Below are 19,860 nucleotides of genomic sequence, written 5' to 3'. Positions count from 1 at the left end.
GCTCGGAGCCCCGGGGGAGCGGGGCGGGGCCGGCGCGGAGAGCCCCGCCCCTGCGCGGGGGGGTCACGTGGGGTCACGGGGGGGCGACACCGGCCGCGGCTGGAGCCCGGCGGGAACGGGGCTCCCTGAGGCCCGGCGGCCCCGGCTCGGAGACTTCACTACTGGTGTACGGCGGAGACCTCCGGGGCCGGGTTTCGCCCGCGAGCTCTCCCACTGCTCCGCCCTCCCGCTCTGATCCCGTCCCGGAGCTCCGCCGCCCCGCAGGCACCGTGCAGGGACGCCGGTGGAGCGGCGGGCTGGGGGAGCTCAGACGCCTCCGCCGTGTCTCCGGGCCGCGGCGGGGCGGAGGCGGGGGCGGCCCCGGGGCCGCTGACGGCGGCGGTGACGGCGACGGAGCCGGAGCACGGGGCGGCCCCGGCGCAGCGCCCGGCACCGCCTCCCGCCCGGGGCCGCCCCGCCCGGGCCGCCGCCGGCTCCAGCACCTCGGACAGCGCCCGGCCGGAACCGTGGACAGCGCCGGGTACCGGTGGCGGCACCGGGCCGCCCCCATGGCGCTGCTCCGCGTCCTCTGCTTTCTCGCTGCCCTCAGGCGTAAGTGTCGGGGGCTGTGGGGGATGGCACCGGCACAGGCGGGGAGGGGACCGGACCGGAGCGGACAGGGCCCGGGAGCTGCGCCTGTTGCATCCGGAGTACAGGCGGTACCGGCCCCTCCGCGGTGCCGGTGCCACCGGCGCTTCCGGCGCTCCTCGACCCCCCGGGGCTGTGCGGCCGCCGTAGGCTCCGGCTCTCCGAGGTGGTGCCAGGGGTGGGCAGGGGCCGACAGCAGCAGGGGAGGGGGTATCATCAACGGGCAGGGAATTGCGGGGACAGGCAGAGGGAAACCCCCAGTCCTGTCCAGCTTTTTGTCCCCAGTCATGGAGCCCCTCAGACCGCCCAATCTCCCCCCGGCTCTCCCTGTTCCCTGCCCAGTTATGACACCCACACCCCCTCACCATGCACCCTATCATTCCTTCCCTTGGGCTGTCAGACAGAGAGCCCCAGGCTGTGTGCGGGCTCTATCCCAGGGGGTCCTGGGACCCTCGTGGGGGCCCTGTCTGGCACCATGGGACTCAGGCTCTGCCATGCCCCAGGGAGCCTGGGCACGGACACGGAGGAGCGACTGGTTGAGTATCTGCTGGACCCTGCACGCTATAACAAGCTGATCCGGCCGGCGACCAACGGCTCTGAGCTGGTGACTGTGCAGCTGATGGTGTCACTGGCACAGCTCATCAGTGTGGTGAGTTGGCCAGGACTCTACTCCCCAACCTACCAGGCAAGCGAGGGGACCCCAAACCCTCCCAGCACCCTGAGTGACTAGCCCTTCTCTCTCTGCAGCATGAGCGGGAGCAGATCATGACCACAAACGTCTGGCTGACCCAGGTGGGCACCCTGGACTCTGGCATGGCCCTGAGACCTGTATGTCCACCCTGCCTCAGGACTCCCCAGCCCCTGCCTTGAGACTCATCCCTATCATAGGGACCCCCCACACATCCTGACACCCCGATGTCTACCCTGCCCTGTCATAGCCCCCATAAAGCCTGTGTCCCCCCTGTCCTGACCCAGCCCCTTGCCTCAGGCCCCTGTCCTGTGGTTGGGCTGGGCTGATCCTGCCTGTCCTCAGGAGTGGGAGGACTATCGCCTCACGTGGAAGCCCGAGGACTTTGACAACATGAAGAAGGTCCGCCTGCCCTCCAAGCACATCTGGCTGCCTGATGTGGTGCTCTACAACAAGTAGGTCATTTTGGGGAGTGGGGTTGTGTGTTCCCCAAGCCCACCCGGGGCAGGGGGCCATGTCGATGTGCTGGTGGGGCTGACAACACTAGGACTGACTACGCCTCTCCACACCAGTGCTGATGGGATGTATGAGGTCTCCTTTTACTCCAATGCGGTGATCTCCTATGATGGCAGCATCTTCTGGCTGCCACCTGCCATCTACAAGAGCGCATGCAAGATCGAGGTGAAGCACTTCCCCTTTGACCAGCAGAACTGCACCATGAAATTCCGTTCCTGGACCTACGACCGCACTGAGATCGACCTGGTGCTGAAGAGTGAGGTGGCCAGCCTGGATGACTTCACACCCAGTGGCGAGTGGGACATCGTGGCGCTGCCAGGGCGGCGCAACGAGAACCCCGATGACTCCACCTATGTGGACATCACGTACGACTTCATCATTCGGCGTAAGCCGCTCTTCTACACCATTAACCTCATCATCCCCTGCATCCTCATTACTTCCCTAGCCATCCTTGTGTTTTACCTCCCGTCTGACTGTGGTGAGAAGATGACACTCTGCATCTCTGTCCTGCTTGCCCTCACCGTCTTTCTCCTGCTCATCTCCAAGATTGTGCCACCCACCTCACTGGACGTACCACTGGTGGGCAAGTATCTTATGTTCACCATGGTGCTGGTGACCTTCTCCATCGTCACCAGCGTCTGTGTCCTCAATGTGCACCACCGCTCACCCACCACGCACACTATGCCACCCTGGGTCCGCACCCTCTTCCTCCACAAGCTCCCAGCGCTGCTCTTCATGAAGCAGCCGCGGCAGAACTGCGCACGCCAGCGTCTGCGCCAGCGCCGGCACACCCAGGAACGTGCTGCCGCCACCACTGTCTTCGTCCAGGCTGGTGCCCGCGCCTGCACCTGCTACGCCAACCCTGGTGCTGCCAAGGCCGAGGGGCTGAACGGCTATCGGGAGCGACAGGGGCAGGCACCGGCCCCGGTAGCTGGCTGCAGCTGCGGGCTGGAGGAAGCCGTGGATGGCGTGCGCTTCATTGCTGACCACATGCGCAGCGAGGATGACGATCAGAGTGTAAGTTGGGGTGGGCGGTGTGCATCTGGGAGTGGGCAGTGCTCAGGGGTGGCCAGAGCTGGGAGGTGCAGGCAGAGCTGTGGGGTGCAGAGCGTGTCCTGCTCATGGCTGCACTGCAAGAGCCAAGGGGGTCCCTGCCTATAGCCCCAGGCCCGATGAGGTCCTGCAGCTCCTGCCTGGGTAGGAGGTCCAGCACTGATCCCTGAGCCACCACTGCAGTCTGAGGCTGAAGCAGCAGCTTTGGAGACTCCCAGGAGGCCTGGCCCTGCATGGCACCGTCAGGCTGCAGATTTTGCAGAGCCCTCCAGCTCTGCTCACTGGGGAAATGTTTCCTGGGCTCAGTGATGCGGGTGACAGCAGGGGGAGTGAGCCCCATGGGACCCACAGCAGGCTGGCAGGCAGCCCCAGGAGCTGCAGTGCTGAGGGAGCAGATTCAAGGCTCTGAGGAGATGCCAAGTTCCCAATCAGGGCAGTGTCAGGCAATGCCTGAGGCCCCAGCCTGACCCAGCATTTTTCCCGGCCCCGTGCAGGTGAGCGAGGACTGGAAGTACGTGGCCATGGTCATCGACCGCCTCTTCTTGTGGATCTTCGTCTTCGTCTGTGTCTTTGGCACCATTGGCATGTTCCTGCAGCCCCTCTTCCAGAACTACACCACCAACTCCCTGCTGCAGCTTGGCCAGGGCACCCCCACCTCCAAATAGCATGGGGAATGGCCAGTCCCAGGGCCAGAGAGCTGGGTACTGGGCTCAGGCAGCCCCTGCAAACCAATAAATACTCACACAGGACCAGGCTGGTTCCATATGGTGTCATTTTATCCTAATAGGATTTGCGGGCCTAAAAGAGCAGGATGCAGCTGGGGCTGGAGGATTCTGGCTGCGTGTGACCAAGGTAAGGAGGTTGGGAATGCATCAGCTCTGGAAGAGGAAAATCCCAGCTGCCGAGGGAGACAGCATAAGAGCATGAAACCTGATCCATGGGGACATGCCCAGCTCTCTCTGCTCCTGGGAGCACCAGTCACTCCCTGCATCTCCTCTCAGGCTGTGTAGGGTCAGAGCCCCAGCCTCGGTGGGCAGCCCCTGGCTTCGGCCTGGTGCTCCCATGAGCTGACAGAGCAGGAGCGGCGGTGTGGGGAGGATAGAGCTGCTCAGCTCTGGCTCCGAGGTGAACATGTGGACCGAGCAGGAGGAGGCTGTTTTTAGGTCCTATCTGCAGGCAGGGCCGGGGCAGCAAGTGCCAGGGGATGCTCCAGCTCCATCGTTTTGCGTTCCACTCCAGGCTCAGTGTGCTGAAGCCAAGAGCAGCACAAGATGGGTTGCACAAGGAAAAGGAAAACATAATTAATCAACCGAAGCTGGGAGCTTCTGGCAACTGGGCCCCGCCATGGGTCACTGGGCTGACAGCCATGGCCAGCAGCACTTCCTGCACTCTGCTGGCCAGCTGGAATTGGCCCTTGGCCTCATTGGGGAGAATTGAAATGGAGCGTTCACTATAAATACCAGTAATCCCCAGGGCTGGGAGGAGTGGTGTTGGCGGGGCCTGGCAACACACAGGGCCAGGGGAAGCCACATGCTAGAAAATTAATTTAAATCCCAGCACTTCACCCAGCCACAGAAATCCCCGCTGCTGCAGCTGCCGCTCCTGGAGCTCCTGCTCTCATGGATGCACCCCAATGCTTAAATGTTAAGAGCTTTGCTCCTAAAGCAGCCCCAGGCCAGGGGCTCGTCCTAGTTCAGCCCACCTCTGGGTTTTTGCTGTTCGTCCAACATCAAGGGCAGGATGGGGGGTCCTGCTTTGCCCCAGTGAGGAGTAGAGATCTGTGAGCATTGGGAGAGCGTGGGAGCACAGCAGGAGCTCCCATAGCCTCGGGCACAGCTCCCTGAGCAGCTGCAGACAGAGGAGGCCCCCAGCCCAGCTCTGGGCTGGGTGCCAGGGCAGTTCCTACCCCTCACAGCCCTGCATGGTACCGGATGCCTATGGGCAGCTGCAGCAGGGTGAACCTGTGTCAGCTGGACTGTCAGCAAGTGGTGACCCTGCTTGGCCCCAGCCTGGCTGCCTCTGGCTGTCCTGTGGAGATCCACAGCCAGAGCTGGGGTCTTGCTCCAGTCCTTGCTCGCTAACAGGTCTTTGGTCTCTGTCTCATAAGAGACAGAGCTCTCATCCCAGGCAACACCAGCACTTGCCTTGCACAAGGAAAGGGACTGCTCCAACAATATCCAACTTGTTATTGGATGGCAACAGCATTGCTACTTCTCACCTTGCACCAGCATCTCTGGCACGTGGTTCAGCTCAGACACAGGACAGGGCCTGCAGCCACCACTGGTGTCCAGAGACAAGACACCCCATCCTAGAGCCAGCAACGAGGGAAGGAGCTGGGAGGGCCCTGCCCCAGCATTTCAGAGCCAGTCCAAGCCCTCACGGTGTGGTCGAGGCAAGAGGCTCAATTCCAAACTCTACCTGGCTACCTTCATCATTTAGCAAATACTAACTCATCTGTCCCTCTCCAAACCCCACCACAGGCCCCTATTCACCTGAGTGGGAATTAACACACCCACAGCCAACAATACTGACCCTTTCTTTTTTGTTATTAATGCAGAATGTTATGCTGGTCCTATGGCTGCACCTTGCAGAGGTCAGCCCCATGTCCCAGCTTGGCTGGGCTGCCAGTCATCTTCCAACAGACGCAGAAAACCATGCAAACAGCCTGATTTTTTTTTTTTTTTTTTTAATTTCAAAGGAGAAAATTTGCCTCAAAACCTGCCAGAGGGATTTGCAGTACATGGTCCAAAGGTTTCAAGCTCACAGTCCTGAAAATTCCTCTGGTTTCTTGTGCCTTCTTTAAAATAAACAAAAAAGGGGGAGGATAAAACTATAAAAAAGCAAATGGGGACAGAGCCTGCCCTTGCTTAAAAAAAAAAGAATCATTTACATGCACATTTTAAAAACGCAGGGTCTGAGCAGCAGGCACAAGGCAGCCGAGCCTATGAGAAAAACTGCTGCACAGTCCCCACGCCACTCCAAAAACGTGGTGAGAGGAGGATGAGCACAGCCACGCAGGTGCCTGTGCACATTCACCCCCCACTCCTTGCAGAGTGCTTCCCTACGCATCGAGGACAGAGAAACTTTCTTCCTCCTGGGGTTTGCGGATCCAGCTGCCATAGCCCAGCTCTTCCAGCGTGCTGTAGAAGCACTGCTTGGCTGCCTGGTACGCTGTGGCCGCCTCCTTGGCATCTGAGTACACAGAGAAGCTCAGCAGGTCTCTGCGGCTGTTCTTTGCACAGAGCTGCCGGAACAGGGTGAACATCTTCCTCTTGGACACACGAGACACCTCCAGCTTCAGACTGAGAAGGAAGACAGTGGCAGCAGTGAGGGACGGGACACTGAGAAGAGCCAAGAGGAGCAGGGGGCTTGGGTAAAATCCTGTGATGACGGAGCTCTGGGCTTGGCAGGGCTCTGTGGTAGGGTCCAGGCTGGGCAACTTTTATTTTTCCCTTCAGAAGCGCTTGCTTATGTCTGAAATTCCTTTGTCCAACCCTTCCCACGTGTAGAGGTGCTGTAACAGTGCTGAGTGTACTCCCCACCTCAGACCTGCCCCCCCTTCCCCCAGAGTGTCAGGAAAAGGCAGTGTCAGGAAAGGCTCTCCTTACCCATCTACTTTCCCTTTGGTGCCATCCAAGACTTCAACTTCGCTTTCATCAGCAAGACACCAATTCACCGATGACTCCTTTGTCTTGCCCGTCTGCCTTGCAGAGTCATACACGCTGACTCGCCCAACCTGCACAAGAGGGTTTCTTAACCTCATCCTGCTGCATGAGTCTCTTGCCCCTTTCACCCCTCACAGTTTTAGCTCAACCCAAACTTTCCAGAGCCACAAGGGTAAGATTATTATTGATGGTTGAAGGCTAGAGAGGCAACTTTAGTGTCCTTTCTTCCAGACTAAAACGTTGCCAGTAACCCCCAAACTGTGGGGTGACACAAAGAGGGCAGGTTCCTGGGGTTGTCCAGGAGCTAGCCCTGATGAGACACTGCGGGTCCCTTCCAACTCAGGATATCCCTTGATTGTATGATTCTGTGTTTCTGGTCAGCAATTCTTGCCCCTGGTTGGAGGGCTGCTGCACAGAGACCCTCCCTGCAGCGTGCCTCAGGGACCCCCAAACCCACAGGCAAAGGAATGCGGGTCAGAAAGATGAAGAGGTGCTACAGCTGCAGTACCTCAGGATGGTTAATGTGATAGGGAGCCTGGAGCTTTTCCCTCAGTGTGCTCCCATCCCTGTCCACGCGGCAGCAGATGGCACGGGCCAAGTGACCCTGACTGTACAAGTAACCTGTGGAGACAGAGCAAAGGTGTGTAAGACAATGGTCTACAGACTGCAACATTTCCCACTGAAGACACAAACATGCAGTTTTTATCTCACTCTCCTAGATCACATGTGCCTCCTAAAAATCCAGAAGTGTGGAGAGATGCCGACTCTACCCACAGCCCAAAATTCATAGACTGACTCCCTCTGCATTTTCAAACAGCTCTGCCAAGAAAGGCATCTGTTACTCCTACACCCTCCACAAATGAACTTTGCCATCACTCTGGGGAGTGAGACGAGTTGTCACTGCAGCCTAGCTTTACCCTGAAAAGACAGAGAGAGTTTCGCACCGAGTGTAACAGAATGGAGATAAACTGGCTCTAGGAAGTGTGACAGCAGTGCCCCTTGCAAGCCAAGTACATTCCAGCGTAAGATTTTGTCACTGCAGGACATGGTTCGTAACCGCTCCCCATGCTGGATCCCATCCCATGTGGGCACAATGTCACTCGACTCCACGGGAATGGTACCTTCACCTGCACAAGAGAAGAAGATTGATTTTCTGTAGAGTGTCAGATATTCAGTAAATCAAAATCCCATCAGCAACTGCACAAGAAAGTTCTGAATACCCGGAGTGAACTCAGGAGTCTGACACCAGGTTCAGGGAAAAATGTGGCATCAGTATTGGGTATTGATGAGTAATTTTCAACATGGCTGAAGCAGAATAGAACCTTGCTTGAAGGGGAGGACACAGACCTAGATCTGAGCTTTGCATCAAACTTCATCTGCAAACTTCACAAGCACAGCAGTGCAACAGGCAGAGCTGGGAAGGGGAAGAAACTCTCTCTAAAACCTTCCATCTACCTCTTTTGGTTCATGAGTGCTTCAAATCCCACAACAGCACACAGAGAGGGGTAAGGAAGCTCTGAAGCACCAGAAAGGCTCAGAGGAGAGAACTGAAGCCAATCCACTGTGCAGGGAGTGGTTGCACTCACCATTCTCCACCTTGGTCCGCAGCTTGCCTTGTTTGGAGTTCTCAAAGAGAGGCTGGTGTTGGGGTTGTCCCATCTCATTTGCCTGATCACTGCAGGATTTATCAAAGAGTGCTCCATCTCCACATGGTGCTGTGCTAGAAAACAAACCCTATTTGGTTAGCACTGACTGTAAAGGAAACAGCCAGGGCCAGGGGCATTACAGTGCTGCTGATGCCAGTCATTCAACACCCCCCAACCAACCTGACATAGAGGTGAAAGGTGACACTGCTCTTTATTCTGAGTTTCTTTCCTCCCGCTTGCTCAAAAATGCTCTCTTCTGCAGAGGAAGGATTAGATGGGTCATACTTCATCAGCTCTCTGTAAAGAAACCTGAAAATAACACCATCCTGTCAAAAGGCTTCTCTGCTCAGACAAGGAGTGCTTCAATTGACAGGCAGGGTCCCACATCACCCACTTCTGCCACATGGAAGAGAAGAAACGAGGAGCTGAGGCTGAGGATGCCTGGGAAGCCAACACACAATGCTTGATGCACAAAAAGAGCAAAAAAAAAAATCAGCATATTTTCTGCCATGCAGTGGACAAACAGTAGAAAAGCAATACTCTGTCCAGGAAGGAGAGGGAAGCACTGGGAGGAGAAGGAGCCTGGTTGGGTGCTGCTCAATGCATCCAATCCCAGTGTGAAGACTTCAAGTTAACCAGCACCTTTAGTTAGCAGCAAGTTTGCATTAAAAGTAAACAACCCTGCAGGCAGCTGAATTCAAGTGGCAGTAGAACGAGCCCATGATCTGTTTACATGGATGGGGTCTTTTATGGCTGCTTCTGGCCAGGGAAAACCCTGAGGTCTCCAACATCATGTCAAGGGCTAAAGAAAAACTGCAGCTTCCCAGACAGTCCTTGAGCAGAGCCTGTGCAGGGACTGATTTTGCAAGGAGAGGCAGAGCTCACTCTGCTGTGCCAGAGCAGCCACCGCTGTCAAGATTAACAGCTGAAACAGACAGTAAGCAAGATGCAATCCTGATTCATCACTTCCCAGGGACCTGCCCTCAACACTTTCCCTTGCTGAGGAATGCAGAACACAGTGGCAGCACACAAAGGCTTGAAGGAAGCAGCCGATTTTTTCTTCATAACTGAAGGACAGACATTAAAGAAGCAGTCCAACTTCATCTCACTTTAGATTTCAAAAACTAAAAAGTGCCACGGTAAATGTGAGGAGGGGGACAGGAGAGAAGAATTGTGCAGTTTAGTTAGGAAAACCCTTTCCAGTCTCTGAAAAAGGGCTTCTGACTTATCAAAGCAAACACAGGCAATATGTTTTCCTGAATCCTTCAGATCCAGACCCAGATCCAGAAAGGCCAAGAGACCAAGCCTGCAGTGGCTTGGCATGGCAGGAGCTGCGCTCCAGTTGGAGAGCACCCTGCACATCAGCCCAGCAGCTTCAGCAGGAGGCTTTAATATTAATTACATCAGATGCAGCCCTTGGGCTTCTGGCAAGTCTCCAAGTACTTATTTGGGCATCATTCAGGCATGGCCCCTTTTTATCAGAAATAACTTTCCTCTATTCAACAACACATTCGTAAACTGTGTGTGAGGATCACAGCATCTCTCAGCACAGCAAAGTACTAGGGGTGTGTTTCAGTTACACCCCTCTAGAATGGGAGAGCAGTTCTTGGCAGGACCTCCTCCTTTTCCTTTAGAGTTTCCCCTTTTCTCACCTCACAAAGCCTCTTCGAGAAATTATTTCTGCGTGACAGTCATTTACTGTTTCCCCCTTCAAGCTTAGCTCTTCTCCTTTCACACAGCGATTACCTGAAACACACAAACAAAGAATTAAATAATAGGGCAGGTATCAAAGTCAAGATGGCTTCAGAGAGGTGGAAAATCTTATTTCTTTGGGCTCTTGAGCAGCAGCATTCACATGAAGACCTTGCCTATTAAATCACTATCACAAGCAGTTAAGAAAATAAAGGGACACCACTTTAGGGACAGACAGACTTAAATTGCCATGAGTTTGGGGGGACTTTGTCTTCCTGAGGGCTTTTCAGCCCATCGCTCCTGGTATAAGCCTGGCAGCAAAGTAGGGAGGGAGATAAGGTTATGTGCAGCTGCTAGAAACCAGAGGCTGTGTGCTGTAGCACATAAGGAACCCATGCTCTGATGCACAGAGTAGGACGCAGCAATGCAAGCAAAGATTAAGAGCAATATAGCTGCAGGCACATTCGCTTTGTCCTCTCTCCCTCTCTCTAACCAGATCGCTCATGACACCATGTGAGCCCCGGGAACATTTTGTACCCTCTCTGAAGAAGCCTACAGCAACTGCCATTTCTGAGCTGTGGCTGACAAGGAAACCTAGCACAGAAGTGAGAGTTCAGAGCATGCTGGAAGAAGCTGCTCATACCTGTTCCGATGCTGACCACCACTCCCAGGCCCTTCTTTCCTCTCCGCATGATGATGGCAGCCAGGATCTTGCGCCCGAGCAGGGTGTGCTGGATGCGAGCAGTGAGGGCGTTGAAGCGCTGGTGGCTCAGCATGGCCATCTGATCGTGCAGGGTGCTGCCACTCACAGGGAGCTGGGACGGAGACACAACAGCACGGGTCGTGAGCGGGTCACACGACACAGCTCAAGAATGAGCTAACCTGAAGCACAGCTTTCCAAGCAGAAGGCAGAACACAGAAAGCTTTGAGGTTTGGGCAGTGCTGTGTCAAGGAGGAGGTGAAGTTCTTTTAGGTATTTCTGGGAAAACCTCATTCAAGGCTTTGAGTTCTGCTTTAGCCACATCAGAGACAGCAGCAAGCAACATGAGCTGAGGAACGGTCTCCTGAGAATGCCAGGGAAAACCCTGAGCAAGAAGGAACAAAACCAACCTGCTTATTTCCAGAGACTGAGCCAAGGAAATCTGTTCCTGGCTTTGGAGGAATTCCTCCTTTCCCTGCCTGTGAGGAGAGAGCAACCATTCCCAGTGCAGACCAACTCACCTCCTCCAGCACTGCTGACTGACAAATCATTCCTGATGGCTCTGCTATTTAGAGCCCCAGCTACTGCACCCAGTTGTGCTGCCTCGAATGAGGCTTTTCAGAGATCACTACACTCTAAACACGATTTACATCAGCCCAAGTTTGGGAACAGCCATCCTGACACAACCAGGGCTTTGCATTTATCTAATGCACGAACCTTTTGAGCTGACACACAATTTTTAATGCACCACAAAGAAATTTGGAAGAAGTGATAAAAAAAGTGACATAATTAAAAATAAGCATGTTCCTACTCTGTCACAGGAACACATTTCAGCAGCTTGTGGAAGAATCTGATAATTATTTAGCCCTAAAGCAGAGACCCATAGGACAGAAGGGTATGCCTGTGCCCTGAGGAAACATCTAACCCACTTCAGGAAAACCGTATCAGGTTATCAACAGATGCAGAGAACAAAGGCATCACAGTTGATTTTGAAAGCATTTTTCTGTTGGACTGAAAGGAGAAGGCAGGACTACAAACACAACCCCAGCTTTGGCAGAAGATTTACCTCAGTGATGCTCATCTCTTCCATGTGCTCAGTCTTCTCTGACTCCCCAATCAGGACTCGGAGCGCTGCATCGGCTGCGTCCTGCCTGCCCTGCTTTTTGCTGTGCGCAGTTACAGCTGGGAACCAGCGGCCTCCAACCTTTGCCTGATAGACAAACCTACAAAGAAACCTGTGGATTTCAGTTTGGTCTTTACATTCTTTAAGTGGAGAGAGGAGGGAATCAAAGGGACAAGATTTGGCAGAGGCAGCAGCTAGCCCCGTTGCCATCTCAAAAGGCATCAGCAATTTTGAGCTTTCTGCCCTTTTCCTAGGACAACAGCAGCAGCGCAAAATTTCCTTCTGCCAGATGCCACTACTTACTTGGGGTCATGGGGAGGTCCTGACTGGTCAATGAGTTTGAACTCTGCAGCAAACCCATTGGAACGGGCATATTCCAGCAGGCCACTGACAGGATTGACATTAAGATATTTGATGAGCTCCCCAACACCCTTCGTTTTCACCACCTTGGATTCATCTGGAGTGGCGATATTGTGCATGGACTGGTTACTGTGGGGCTTCACAACAGGCTAGAGCAGAGTTAGACAGGAGAAGGCTGTTAAACACTGAGCAGCAGCAAACCTCTCCCCCACGTGACCCTGTGGGGTGAAATCCAGCAAAGAGGAAATAAAAGAGGGGAAGAACACCACACCCAACACACTTGGGTCTTAATAAGAAGCTCTTTATACCTGTTCAGATGAGAGATGGGGTACAGACTCTCCAGAAAGAATCTTCACAGCAACTTCTGCTGCCATTTGCTTTGCTCCCTTCTTGCTGTTTCCTACCACAGCAGGGAAAGTTTGGTCACCCATTTTCACACAGTAGCTGAACCTGACAGGACATTACAGTACATGAATAGTGTTAACCATAGTGTCGATCTGGTTGTTATCACTGTTTCCCACTTCCAGGTAAATCCTTCTGGGTTATCTCCAATTTATCAGCAATTGAAATCTACTGTGATGGCCCTAAACACTTCCAGTAGACTACCTCCAGGCACGGTACAGGACTGCAACCCACTCCTACTCTAGCGGAAGAAACAGCATCCTTTCTCTGAGGAAGGGCATCGCTTTGGGTCTTTCTGGAACTACATGTCTTGGACGAGCCATGCCCAGAATCCTTGGCTAAGAGGAGCACTCAGCTAGGTCAGTGACAAATCCAGGAATGCGGGCAGCACGCTGAAGGGGAAGGACAGTGAAGAAAGCATTTCCACCCTCCCTCACAGCTGATAAGAATATACCATACCTAGGATCGTGAGGTGGGCCCTCCTGGGAGAGCAGCTGGAATTCAATTATGTTCCCTGATTTTTGACCGTACTCCATCAATATGCTGATAGGGTGCTTCCCAGGAAGCAGGTTGAGGTGAGCTGCTGTAGATGACTGCTCTGGCTCCAGCTGCAAAGGCTACATCAAGAAATTGGAGAAAATCAGTGTCAGACTCAACACTGTTTGAGCAGTCTCACAAAGTAAAGAAAACAGGACTCACCAGTTCTGGTTCCATGCTGTTGGAGGGAAATGGTTCATCACATTTAATTTCGCTGTGCCTTCCATTCTCCACTTCACTCATCAGGACCTTCATTGCATTGGCTGCTGCCTCCTGCTTGGCCAATTTTTTGCTTCCTGCTTCTGCTGGTGGGAATCGGCGCCCGTTAATCACTGCCTGGAACTTAAACCTTTGAAAAGAAAAACCAAAGGGGCACATTGAGAAGCAGAAGTGCGGTCTTCTCAGAGCAAGCAAGGCTGCTCTTGGACTTCAAAGGAGAAGAAAAAGCCAGCTCCCAGCTGTGAGAGTAAACCCCGGCTGCCATGTGCAGAAGACAAAAATACCAAAGGTACCGAGCAGCACTGCATCTGGGCTTTGTTTCACTGCAGTTCCAGGGCTGTTCACAACACAGGAGCACTCCACATTTTGCTCTGAAGGAACAGGATGGATTGCCTTGTTCCACCACAGGTGCCAGAAACAGGTAACGGCTGTATGCAGGCAGCAGCTCTGTTGTGGCTCCTGCCCAGGAATAGGAGAGTTCAAAAGCAGCCCGCACTGTTTCTTTTGTACCTGGTCATTCAGGGGTCACTCCTCCCTCTGGCATCCTCCAGGGCTATCCAGTGCATCCATCTTAAAAAGGTGGTGCCTCACATAAACCTCCTGCCTTTGACATTTCTGCCTGCCCCATTCTCGTGAGCTCTAACAAACAAGTTGATCTTCCATCCTCCAGCCCTGGAAATCTGCTTCCAAGGAGAATGGATCAAGCCAGATCTGGAGAGGGATTACAGCACTGAATCCATTCAGAGCCTGTCTTAAAAAAACCCCTCCAAATTATAAAACCCCGGGACTCCATCTTTAGAAATTAGGCCAATTTTCCCGTCTAGCGGATCTATTGACATATTCCAGTGTGGCACATATGGAGATTTTCAAGGTCTCACTGGTGCTCAGTAACAGCCATGATTTTGCAGGACTCCAGAGACCCACTTGGCCAACTGCAGCATCGTACCACATGCTCAGCTCAGAGAATCTGCTCTGACCTGCTACAACACAGAAGTGTCCAGAGTAGGGCCACCTTGTGTAACTTAAGACACATGCACCCAAACACTTCGTTCTGGGCCCCCTTTATGCTGGAGTCCTAGAAACTTAGAATTTGGGGTTTTAGTGCATCGTAATACATATGAGTCAAGATGGAGGATTTTGGGTTTTGTCTTTGTCCTTCTTCTTCATGGGTTGATGTCACCCTGGTTTTTCAAAGCCTTTTGATTGTTCATAAGATGGAGTCAGTCTTTTTAGCTTCTGTACAATATTAGTAGCAGTTTTTGCCTTTTCTCACACATGTAACATAAACAAATCCTTTGTTTTTCATTCTCTGTCCTTTGTTTGCATATTTCTAACCTGAAAACAATTGTAACTGACGGCTGGTCTGGCCATTTGGCTGAGGGGTGAAAACTCCAGAAGCCAATCCACAGCCAGACCCACAAATGTATAAAAAGTAAGAAATAAACCGGCAGAGGGGCTCTTGGCCTTGGCTCAGCCTTGGGCTCTCTCAGAGGAACATCTCTGCCCTGCAAAATCTCTCGTCTCCGTGTGGTTGCTTTGCCTGTCGCAATCACAGGTTTAGGTGGCTTTCTGTAATTGGGTGAAAAAGGTCCACATTGCAGGCCTTGGATGGTCATTATTGGGTTAGAAACATAAAATAAAATACAAGTCACCTTGGTATTGGGTACTTATCATTTAAATAACCTTGGAAAGAGTTAGAAGCACTCCATTTTACCTTCATTTTCTAAGAGTTCACAGTGTGTGAGTCTGTAAATACTGTAAACAGATAAGAGATAATAAAATTCCAAGTCTGTACTCGAGCTTGGTGTTTCCCGAATATTATTCACCCTGACCTCAGAGAAGAAAAGAAGCAAAACCCCTCACACTTTTACACCACTTCCAGGGTGAGAGCATCTTGAGAGGCAGCTTAGAAATACCAGTTTCTTCCTTTATGATCAAATTGAAGGCAAGTAATTAAAATGGCACATAGTGAAGACATTAAACCCATCTTCGCTGCTCAGAATGAGTAATGCCAAAACTGGCATACCTAGGGTTAAATTTTAGTCTTGTTTTATTTTTTAAGCTGATGCAAAGGATCAGCTAGGCTAATCCTTCTGAAATGAAAGAAATATTACTAGCATGCCCGTTCAGGACAGTTCAGTGGGTGAACTTAGTTGAAGTCAAATCATTTTATGGAAAAAGTGCTCAGAAAAGGTAGGACATTTTCTTACCGTGGCTCATGAGAGGGTCCATTCTGCTCCAGCATGATGAAATCACAGTGTTGGTATGTATACTGGGAATATTCAGTAAGGCCACTCACTGGGTTCTTCTCCTGACAAGCTAGCAGTTTCTCTACAGGTGTACATGGGAAAGCAGTTTCAAACGGGGCAGCATAACTGGGGGAAGACTGAGAATTCATGATGCATTCCGACTTCTCAGGCTGCTTGTTCATAGTGTTCAGATTATCTGGGATATCATCTGTGATCCACTTGCTGTTTTCTGAGTTATCATAATTACTCAAACTGGAGAATTCAGGCTTAATGTCCCCAGATGCCTCTGCTTTCTTGTCACTGACATGGCCCTGACCAGCTTGCCCCAAAGGCTGCTGCCCATTTTCTACACTTTCTTCTGATGCCATCACTTCTGGAGAAGTTGCAGTCATCTCTGGGGGACATGGAGGGACAAAGGAAGAGGGATGACCTGCCTCAGATGGTGTGGAATCTGCCATCTGCATTGTTGTGCTGGCCTTCAGCCTCATCTGCATCTTCTCGCGTTTCCTATTTGTCAGGGACCATCGTGGTGGAATTGCATTCTGCTTGTGGACATCTCCCAGCTTTTCCAGAGCGCTAAGAAATGCATTAACATCCTTGGCTCTCGAAAACCCAATGTTTTTTGCAAGATTGAGTGCTGTTGTTTCCATCACACTGAACAAGTAGTTGCAGATTTTCTCCTTTGTCTCAGCCATCTCTGTATGTCCCGAGCCAAGTGTGTTCTGCTCTTCTCCTCTACTCTCACAAGCTGGATCTGTGCAACTGGCACTGTGGTCAGTAGGGCTTCTTTCTCTCCCTGAGCTAGGGCTGGCAATTCTCCACAGTGGTGGTGTCTCTCCCCCTTTGTGCAACTTGCCTTCTCTGAGGAGTTTATACAAAACACGGTTGACCTCTTTCTTTTGAGTTTTAAGTTTACGTGCCAGATCATTAGCCGTGCAAGTCCTCCCCTCCCCGAGCTGCCTGAAAACAGTCAGAATTTCTTGTTCATAGTCTTGCCCAGCAAGAGACAGCCTTTGGAAATTCAGCCTCACAGTGTCAGAATCTCTCCTGTAGTTCTCCTGACAGCGGTACTGTGGAGGGCAACACCGAGACAAAGTCTCAACCCACGGATGCTGGCTGGAGAACTTACGCCATCCAGCCCTACTGGAGCTGGGCTGACATCTGTTAGCAGGAGCTGGTGCCACAGCTCGCCCGCCTCTGGTGCGCGACTCCTTGTGTGATCCCTGTCCCTGCAACACAGAGACTTCGGCGTCCTGCTCTGTTAGGAACTGCTGGTGTAAAAAGGATTCCTGATTAGTTTCTCGTGGGGTACAAGGGTGGTTAAAAAGACCTCGGTTAGTGCTGGGGAAGTTACGATTTGACTGGGTAAGATACAAGCCTCTGCCTCGCCCAGTGCCTCTGATCATAGCGCAGTCCTGGGACACACGTGGGAACCGGGCTGCTGATGAGCCAGGAGAGGAGCTGTCACTCACTCCACACTCTCCCACCCTGAGGAGAAAAAACACAGGAACTCAGAAAGTGTTCACACAAATACAGGATTCCAAAAATGCAATTTTAACAGCTTCCCAGCTACTGAGGCATTCCAAGCATCTTGTCCCTTGTAAATTTTTTTCCCCCTACTTTTCTAACAGTCTAAATTAGTCCTGGAAACACAAACGGCAAGCTCTGGCTGCCCAGCAGACAACCAGCAGCCCCAAATTGCAGGTGAAGCCAAACACAAGAAGCAGCTTTGACACAAGCAGCTCTCTGCTCCTCTTAGGCTTGATTCCAGCACAGGGCTGAGTGCCCCGTTCAGGACGCACTCCTGAAACACAGCAAGCTCCACTCCCCTGCCCCAAGGGACAGAAGAATCTCAGACCTACTCTGCAACCTGAGAAATGGGGGCATGAGGAAGGAAAGAAGCTCAAGGAGGTGAGTTGGAGTAGCACAAGCAGCTGGAGCAGCTTGAATAGCCACACAAAACAGAGCTGCAACAGGCTCGCAATTACTTTCAGATTTATGGCCAAAACAGTCTGAAACCACAAGTGTCTTTTCTTCTCTGGATACTATGTGACCTGTAGAGGTAAAACATCACACTGACAGGGGAATGAAAGTGGTAACACGCATAGAAATTGGACAGGTGTGCAGCTGGCAACAGTATGACAAGGGGTTTTTTTTCGATTATAGCCCAAATTTCACTCTATCACACAAAGTCGTGCCGCCTCCCTGGGGTACGGATTGCAAGACTAAACTATTGATATACTTTTTAAAAGTAGGGAATCCAGCCCTGCATATTTTAATTTTCTGATAACACCTGCTGCGAAACCGAGAGGATAAAGACACGGAACATGATACACACACTGCTGGATCCCCGTACTGCCTGCTCCTCCGTGACCTCCTTAGGGCACCTACGGTCACAAAGACAGTTTTTTCGATGCAAGTCTCATCTTTATAAAGCCCCCCATCCTCACCAAACACCTAAAGGCCAACTTAAATTTCACTTTCGTTAAACAACTGCCCTAGGCTGCCATCACCGGGGTTTATTTTTACAATAAACACGGGGAAGCTGAGTGCAGCGCGACAGGTTCTCACCTTCCCAGCTACGAGGGAGTCCCGCAGCTGCCCTCCTGCTCAGGGACCCCGTTTTACAAGCGCTCCCTGAGCCAAAGGCAGGACGGAAATAGGAAGAGGGGTTTGGGGAAAAACAAAACAAACAACAACAAAAACAAAAAACGCTCTTACCTCAGTCTTATCCGTACGCCAAATTATTCTATGAGAAAATACGGGGGAAAAAAAGAAACAGCGACCCGCACAAGGAGGCCCAGCGGAGCGGTACCGAGCAAGCGCCAAGATGGCTGCGAGCTCCGTTTCAGTTTCGTTTCCCGCAGCAGCCACTCCGCCCCGCCCAGGGAGCTAGCAGAGCTGGCCGGGGCTGGCCGGACTTCGGGCTTTTCCAAACAGGCTCTCGGCTTTGGGAGCAATCATCAGGTTCCTTACCAGCAGGGGAACCCAGGGAGGGAAAGCGAACCCAGTCCGGCAGCTGCTTCCCCCGGTCCCTATGGTGATGCAGCCCCGTCATTCAAGAGTTGCTGCCGGGACACGGTACTGGCCCGCACGAGAGGAGAGGCTGCTGTCCCGGCTTAGGGAGGGGCTACGGGAACACCTATCACCTTCAGCTACATCCCCAAAGGAGACCCAAGGACCACGGCAGGACGGCTACCACCCGCACCTATGTCAAACCACGCTCCCAGGCCCGCGCATCCTAAGCGGCAGTGACGGCACCGCGAGCACGAGGGGCTCGCCCGGACGAGACCCCCGAGTCCGGAGGGCCCGCTGGGATACAGAGCGGCAAGCCCCGAAAGCCGGGAGCCGAGGCTTTTATTCTACGCGTTCCGCCCTATGCAATCCGACAAGGACCTTGGGGAGCCGGGACACGGTCACGCCGCATTCCGGTTGCCTGCGCTGGAGGCCGCACCACGGCTTGCGCGGCCCAAGCCCGCCGCGTCACCGGCGGTGGCCGCTGCAGGACACGCAGACCTGAAAGGCCCCACGAAAACCCCTGAGGGCCCGAATGCAACCTGCGGCCGCCCCCTCCTCCCGCCGCTTATACCTCGCCGGGCCTCCGCTCCCGGCCGCACGCTGATGACGCCCGCGAGACTCCGGCGCCTGCGCAGCTCCTGCGCCGCCATCACCTCTCCTGCGCGGCGGCCATGTTTGGTGCGGGCAGCGCATGGCTACGCCGGCGCCGCGGGCCCGGCGGGGCTCGGCTCGCCCGCTCCGCTGCTGGACAGGCGGCACAACCCGCCCAGTCACCCGGCCGAAAGGCAGCGCCACTGCCGCTGTGTCCCGGGGCATCACCCGCCACAGCGGGAGCGCTGAGGCGGCGGCGCGTATAGGCGCTCTGCCCATGCGTCTCAGATGACGTTTCCCCCGTCCCCCTGGGCCCGCGCTTGCGCCTTGTTCGTTGCCGCCTGTCCCTGTCCCCCTGCGGCTCCGCCGCGCCACGGTGTCCTCAGGACTAGGGGGCTTTTCCTCTCCTCCATGGGTCCCCCATGACCCGTGGGACACCCATTTCCTGTGTGCTTTCTATGTGTGGTGGGGCTCTGCTGTGCCCTCTGGGGCCCCCCTTCTCCCTTGGAGCTTCCTTATCTCCCTGTGCCCCTCACCGTGGTCTCCCCCAGCGGGGCTCTTTTTCCCACAGGCTTCCCACTTCCTGCAGGACTCCCTTCACCCCCATTTTAATCCGTTATTTTAATGCCAGACGTGCAGCGAGTCACATCCCAGGCTGCCCGAGGTTCTTTCCAGGCAGATGAAGACATTCTCCTCCCTAATCCCAAACCAGGCACATCCTCTGCTGCCGGTGAATCCTCCCTTTTCCGGGCAAACACCATCCGGATCGTGTGA

The 19,860-nt window shown here is 53.5% G+C and overlaps 2 protein-coding genes across 7 annotated transcripts; one reads left to right on the top strand and one right to left on the bottom strand.

Moving 5' to 3' along the window:
- The first annotated feature begins 465 nt into the window (after positions 1 to 465).
- CHRNB2 (cholinergic receptor nicotinic beta 2 subunit) lies at positions 466 to 3,633 on the top strand. Its single transcript, XM_040088078.1, has 6 exons — positions 466 to 591; positions 1,131 to 1,276; positions 1,375 to 1,419; positions 1,661 to 1,770; positions 1,888 to 2,848; positions 3,379 to 3,633. Exons 1-6 carry the CDS (start codon positions 549 to 551, stop codon positions 3,547 to 3,549), a joined length of 1,476 nt encoding a protein of 491 aa, XP_039944012.1. The 5' UTR covers positions 466 to 548; the 3' UTR covers positions 3,550 to 3,633.
- Positions 3,634 to 5,558: 1,925 nt separating this feature from the next.
- On the bottom strand, positions 5,559 to 19,114 carry ADAR (adenosine deaminase RNA specific). 6 transcript variants are annotated; one of them, XM_040088098.2, is made up of 16 exons: positions 18,199 to 18,856; positions 17,816 to 17,864; positions 15,439 to 16,965; positions 13,172 to 13,358; positions 12,932 to 13,089; positions 12,379 to 12,520; positions 12,014 to 12,219; positions 11,654 to 11,822; positions 10,531 to 10,702; positions 9,848 to 9,941; positions 8,376 to 8,504; positions 8,136 to 8,269; positions 7,494 to 7,676; positions 7,058 to 7,170; positions 6,493 to 6,620; positions 5,559 to 6,186 (listed from the first exon to the last, which is right to left on the bottom strand). In XM_040088098.2, exons 3-16 carry the CDS (start codon positions 16,881 to 16,883, stop codon positions 5,946 to 5,948), a joined length of 3,501 nt encoding a protein of 1,166 aa, XP_039944032.1. In that variant the 5' UTR covers positions 16,884 to 16,965; positions 17,816 to 17,864; positions 18,199 to 18,856; the 3' UTR covers positions 5,559 to 5,945. The 6 variants fall into 6 exon arrangements, with proteins under 6 accessions (XP_039944032.1, XP_039944033.1, XP_039944034.1 ...); XM_040088099.2 differs by lacking the exons at positions 17,816 to 17,864; positions 18,199 to 18,856 and adding an exon at positions 19,067 to 19,114; XM_040088100.2 differs by lacking the exons at positions 17,816 to 17,864; positions 18,199 to 18,856 and adding an exon at positions 18,874 to 19,054.
- Between the last annotated feature and the right edge of the window lie 746 nt (positions 19,115 to 19,860).

This window comes from Hirundo rustica, chromosome 29, assembly GCF_015227805.2.
Source record: "Hirundo rustica isolate bHirRus1 chromosome 29, bHirRus1.pri.v3, whole genome shotgun sequence".
NCBI classification, from domain to species: domain Eukaryota; kingdom Metazoa; phylum Chordata; class Aves; order Passeriformes; family Hirundinidae; genus Hirundo; species Hirundo rustica.
The sequence above is the reverse complement of the archived record's forward strand: the minus strand, read 5'-3'. Positions and strand labels throughout refer to the sequence as shown.

Bases quoted from the DNA above. Each gene is read 5' to 3' on its own strand.
- ADAR (XM_040088099.2), bottom strand. From the start codon at position 16,883: ATGATCAGAGGCACTGGGCGAGGCAGAGGCTTGTATCTTACCCAGTCA. The intron at 8,505-9,847 runs GTGAGAAAAGGG...TGTTATTTTCAG, and splicing joins TCTCGAAGAGGCTTTGTGAG to GTTTCTTTACAGAGAGCTGA. The intron at 7,171-7,493 runs GTGCGAAACTCT...CTGTCTCCACAG, and splicing joins TCTCCATTCTGTTACACTCG to GTTACTTGTACAGTCAGGGT.
- CHRNB2 (XM_040088078.1), top strand. From the start codon at position 549: ATGGCGCTGCTCCGCGTCCTCTGCTTTCTCGCTGCCCTCAGGC. The intron at 592-1,130 runs GTAAGTGTCGGG...GCCATGCCCCAG, and splicing joins CTTTCTCGCTGCCCTCAGGC to GGAGCCTGGGCACGGACACG. The intron at 1,277-1,374 runs GTGAGTTGGCCA...CTCTCTCTGCAG, and splicing joins TGGCACAGCTCATCAGTGTG to CATGAGCGGGAGCAGATCAT.